The sequence below is a fragment of the Gavialis gangeticus genome, unplaced genomic scaffold (assembly GCF_001723915.1).
Source record: "Gavialis gangeticus isolate Ggan-Ray unplaced genomic scaffold, GavGan_comp1, whole genome shotgun sequence".
Classification (NCBI taxonomy): Eukaryota; Metazoa; Chordata; order Crocodylia; family Gavialidae; genus Gavialis; species Gavialis gangeticus.
The window spans coordinates 109,084,852-109,090,091 of record NW_017728992.1 but is presented as its reverse complement, the minus strand read 5'-3'; the positions used below and the strand labels follow the sequence as shown (position 1 = coordinate 109,090,091).

General features: G+C 45.5%; 1 protein-coding gene across 1 annotated transcript in view; it reads left to right on the top strand.

The window, feature by feature from the left end:
* Positions 1-5,240, top strand: part of CCDC178 (coiled-coil domain containing 178) — a 138,112-nt gene that overhangs the window by 87,832 nt on the left and 45,040 nt on the right. Inside the window, exon 4 of the mRNA XM_019526788.1 lies at positions 649-810. Within this exon, the coding sequence (XP_019382333.1) occupies positions 649-810 (162 nt within the window). The remainder of the gene's footprint in view (positions 1-648; positions 811-5,240) is intronic.

The following is a 5,240-nucleotide window of genomic DNA, read 5'->3' as shown; positions in this document are numbered from 1 at the left end:
ACTGGTCACAGGGCACCATGACGATTGACTTCCATCAACGACCACCCTCTGGGTCTGACCACGGAGCCAATTCCCCATCCAGCGGAGTGTGGTGAAGCCAAGGCCGCAGTTGGCCAGTTTTGTTAGGAGGTGATCATGGGATACCAGATTGGAGACTTTTTTAAAGTCAACATATACGACATCAATCTCTTCTCCCTTATCCAGGTGATAGGTTGCCTGGTTGTAAAAGGAAATTAGATTGGTCAAGCAAGACCTACCCGCAACAAACCTATGCTGGCTGTTCACCTAGATGTCTCCACAAAGAATAGCAACTGCTTAAATAGTACTGTAACTTCATGTTCTGCTTAAGTGAAAAATTTATATATTTTTCTTGCTTAGTACCTTTACTGTTTGTGTCCAAAATTCTGCTGGCCAGTTGGACTGTTTTTGATGCATTCATGCTCAGTGACTAATTTTGGTCTTATTTTATAGATATTTCTAAAAACTTTGCGGTTGGCATGTATATATATGATTAATTTGTGCTGCTGATGCTGACATTTTGTATAAGCAAGTGTACTTTTATCATTTTTAAAAGAATTTTAATAAATTGTTTGATGTTCCTCTTCTGCTTTCATTGTAGTTGACAGTAGTTTTATATCTTATAAATAGGTGAAGATTAAAACAATGTCTGCTGAATTAGAGGAAAAGCAAAGAGAGAGCATGAAGAATAAAGCAGCAGCTTTAAAGAGAATAGCTGACGTTGTGGAACCACTGGCTGACCTGGAAGCAAAATTTAAAAAAAGTAAAAATACATATAAAGAAAATAATAAGGTGATTTTTCTTAACTTCAAATGGTAATTTAGAATGTATTTCAAAATATTTGTGCTAGTAAAAATGTTTACTAAAACTTAGCGGTTTTTAATGACTAAATCAAGAGGACTTAAGAGGTTCAGGTTTTTAAGCTGCATAGTTGTGCCTTATACTATATCTATCTGTACGGCCAATGAGAAAAACACAACAGGAAAGCTAACCTGGAATTAATTCATCTCAACAAACCTCTTGTCTTATTCTCTTCCAGCTTTTATATTGTTAGTTTCAGGACAAAATTGAAGAACTGTATGTAGCGTAGGCTTTGTATATGTCTTCTCTAGATTATTCCTTAGTTGTAACTTCCAGACCTGGACAGAGGGCAACCAGCTTTTCAGTTGTTGCTTCTTGGCCACTCTTCTTCTCAGCCCAGTGGGTCAGAATGTTGGAACAAGAAATTCCTCTGTCCAGGGAGGGCTCCATCAGATGCCAGGGGCAGGAAGAGGAAGTCATGTGCCAGATCTTTACTCTGTTTCTCTATTCCCATGCATTTTGGCTTTTTCAGATGCATCATACTCTTCCAGGCTCCATTTTTCTTGACAGCAATTTTTATCTTTGTTGTCTGAATGAAGGGCCCTTCCTCATTCTCCAGTTTGCTGCCTTCCAGCGCACTTCTCTTGTCATCCTCAAAGGGAACAATGAGTAAATAGCCTTGCCTCTAATCAGCTGTTCACTGGTGGCTACATAGCTTGCTTTTCCACATTTGAAAAGTGTGGTAGCAATGAGGTAAGACACTTTCTCTTTATCCAGTAGGAAAATTGTCAGAGAAGCAAAAGTTCTATGCACTCCAATAAACAGGTCTGGCCCACAGGCCAAATCTGGCTGCAGTGCCATGGCATCTGGCCAGCTGGAATCCCTATGGGTTGGAGAAATTGGCAGATGGAGAGTGGTACAACCTTCATGCAACAGGGTTCAGTCCTGCCTGGGCCACTGCAACACAGCAGGATCAGGGCCAGGGCTATGCACCATGCATCTGAATTGGACTGGGCTGCTTCACAACCCCACCCCGGGCTGTCTGGGCCAAGCTGCTCCCTGTTTCCCTCCCCACACGTGTCCAGATTGGGGCCATTCCACCCTACCCCATCCTGTCTTGTCGGTCCAGATCAGGTCTGAGCTCCCCACCATCCTTCCCCTGTGCATCTGGATCAAAGCTGCTCTGCCCCTGCCCCAGTGTGTTTGGATTGGGGCTGCTTCCCCCAACCCTGATATGTCAGGGCTGGGTTGCTCTCCCCTGTCCCATGTATCTGGATTGGGGCTGCTCCACCCTGCACTCCCTGGTGGTCAGATCAGGGTCAGGCAACATAGTTCTCCCGTGACTGGATGGGATCCTGCTGTACCAGCCAGATTTGGCCTATGGCTAGGCCTGGCACTGCCCATCTGGTCCATGAAGCAACACGTCTGGGCACCACTGGTTTAGGTAAATAGAACAAATTACTTGGCCATATCCTAAGGGTGACAGGAAGGGAGAAATAAGAAGGCCACAGGCTGCCTCCTTCCTATAAGAAATCAAATGCATTTTGAAGGTTGAGAATTAGGCAGGTACTGCTTCGTTTCCCCACTTCAACTTCCTCATAGAAGATAGGCTCAACTAGCAAAAGTTCCTTCAGGGCAAACCATTTCCAAGCCCACCCCAAAGAGGAATATCATCTATATCACTTATCAGGGGAGTTGGCTTTAGAGGATCTCTTGATTCAAAAACATTCAGCCACTATAATGAAACATATTGCACCTAATTACAAGTAATTAAAGAGAATACTTTTGCTGGCACTCTCCATAAAACATATCTGGGCAGCTGCCAAGAAGCAAAGTAAATTCTCTGTGTGGCTCTGATTATAGTAGCAGAACAGGTCGACAAGGCAGAGAAGGAACAAGCACACAAAAACAGCACTAAACACAAAGAAAAACAATATTGATGTTAAGGCCTAATGCAATTGTTATTTGAGAGTCAGGAAAATGCTATAGCGTTTGAGATTTAGGCCTCCAGTACTATACCATCTGTAAAAATAACCAATAGAATTGGGTGGGGTGGAAGGTGTAATGATGCTAGTAACTGTCAGCTGGCACTGTTTCCACCTCTTCCTCATCTTTATTTTTCTGTAAAAATTAATAGCATTTATGCCTCTGACTTCATTCTTAAGAGTAGCCACACCACTTTATCTTCAAATCCTGTATTTTCTTCTAATATTGAAATCCTTTTCAAGAAGAAAACATGCAAACAAACAAACAAAAAAGTTGTGAACAGGATATACAACTTTTTTTTTTTAAATTAAGGAAAAGTTTATTTGTAAATCAGTGGTTCTCAACCTTGCTGGACTGAAGGCACCCCTCAAAATACCAGCTTTTAGCTTTCATGGGTGCTTGTACATGCAACGAGGGTTTAATTCTTCCTAAATTGAAACAGTGGGTTTTTTAAAACCCTCTGTTTCCACTGTTTCAATTTAGGGAGAATTAAACCCCTGTTGTGTGTACAAGGGTGAAGGGGCCTGATCCTTCCACACCGCCCCCAGCCTATCTGCCTCTCCCACGGCTTGGGTGGGGACAGGGAGTTGCTCGCAGGCCAAGCAGTCCCTGAGCTGTGCGGGGCCCGGTGCTTTCCTCCATGGTTTCAGCGCCCCCCAGGTAGCACCCACCTGCTAGCACCCATCTTGGACAGTCCCGGGGGGCTCCGCCACCACAGAGGGAAGCACTGGGCCCTGTACAGCTCAGCGGCTGTGAGACCTGGCAGAAGCTCCTGCAGGCAGGCTTGACTGAGGGGGTGGGAAAAAAAGGGACAAGGAAAGTTATCTTTTTTTTCTTATTTTTTCCCGCAGAGCTTGCCTGCATGCCTGAGCTACACAGGGCTTGGTGCTTCCCTCTGCAGTGGCGGCAGCCCCCAGGACCACCTGGGCGGGGTGCCACCTGGGGGTTGCCAGCACCATGGAGGGAAGCGACAGGGTCCCCCACAGCTCAGTGACTGCTCAGCCTGCCAGCATCTTGTCCCCATCCTGCACTGTGGGAGAGGCTGGTAAGCTCCAGCACCCCATGCACTGTCCCCATCTCCTTCCCACCTGCCTGGGTCCACCTTGGAATGGCTGGGTTGCCCTTGGGGCAGAGCAGCAAGTTGGCAAGAGGGCAGCTGGGTGTGCTGGTGTCAGGAGAAGGTGGTGGGGAGAGTTCATGGGACACTGTAAGCCCACCAAGTCCAAGCTTTCCTAAGCACATTGACTTCCAGCACTCCATGAACCATTGCACTTTGTTAGGTAGCAAACAAAAGCACCTTGGAGGAGTTTTACCTTGCTACATTGCAAAGTCATTTAAAGCAGAATACGCCACTGAGCATGTAAATAGCAATGCCATTAAAGCAGAATATGCTGCCGAGTGTGTAAACAGCAACACCATTAAAGCTGTGCAAAAGGGCACTTAAGCTGCTTTAAAGGCCAATTTTGTTGTGTGTACAAAGGCCCCGTTTGGTTTTTTGACTACAGAGAAGCAAAAGAGCAATTGTTCTATTACAGAGTATTCAGAAAGACTACAACTGGTGAGAATGTTTCTTATTCTATGGATTCCCATATGTAAGAGAGCAGTACCCCTCACTGCAGGTCACATCTGACAACAGAGAAGGGTCTCTTGTATCCTGACCCAGAAGGTCTCAAGGGAGATCAGGAGAGGCAGTCCTGATGGTGGGAGTCTGCTACAGGCCTTCCTCCCAAGAAGAGGAGAGTTATCAGGCATTCTCCAGAGAACGGACTGAGGCAGCTAACATTAGAGACACGATCGTCATGCATGGGTGACTTTAACTACCCTGATATTTTTTGGGAGGATCACTCAGCTACCTCTGGCAGGTCAGCCAACTTCTTGGCAACAACAGACGATCTGTTTCTGATCCAGGTTATGGAAAGTCCTGCCAGGGGTAAGGCCACTCTGGATATAGTGCTGGTCAAAGGTGATGACATAATAGGTGACGTAAGGATTGGTGGTACTCTGGGAAACAGCGATCACAACCTGGTTAGGTTCACCATCTACCATAAGACAATGAAATCAGACAGCAGAACAGAAGTCCTGGAGTTCAAGAAGGCAGATTTTGCCAAATTCAAGAGGCTAGTTGGAGAGGCCCTCTGCAACCAGCAACTGGATGATTTGGGAGTTTGGGAATGGTGAAGCTTCCTTAAGGAGGCAATTCTCATAGCCCAAAAACAGGCCAGCCCCATGCAGGCAAAAAAAACAGGAAAGGAGCCAATAGACCCACTTGACTCAACAGGAATATTAGAGAGCTTCTGAAAAAGGAAAGAGGAGCATATAAACAATGGAAGAATGACTGGCAACCAGAAAGGAGGAATACATCTGTATTGCCAGGGCTTACAAATACAAGACAAGGAAAACCAAGGCAGGCATAGAAATCAAGTTGACAACTGGAA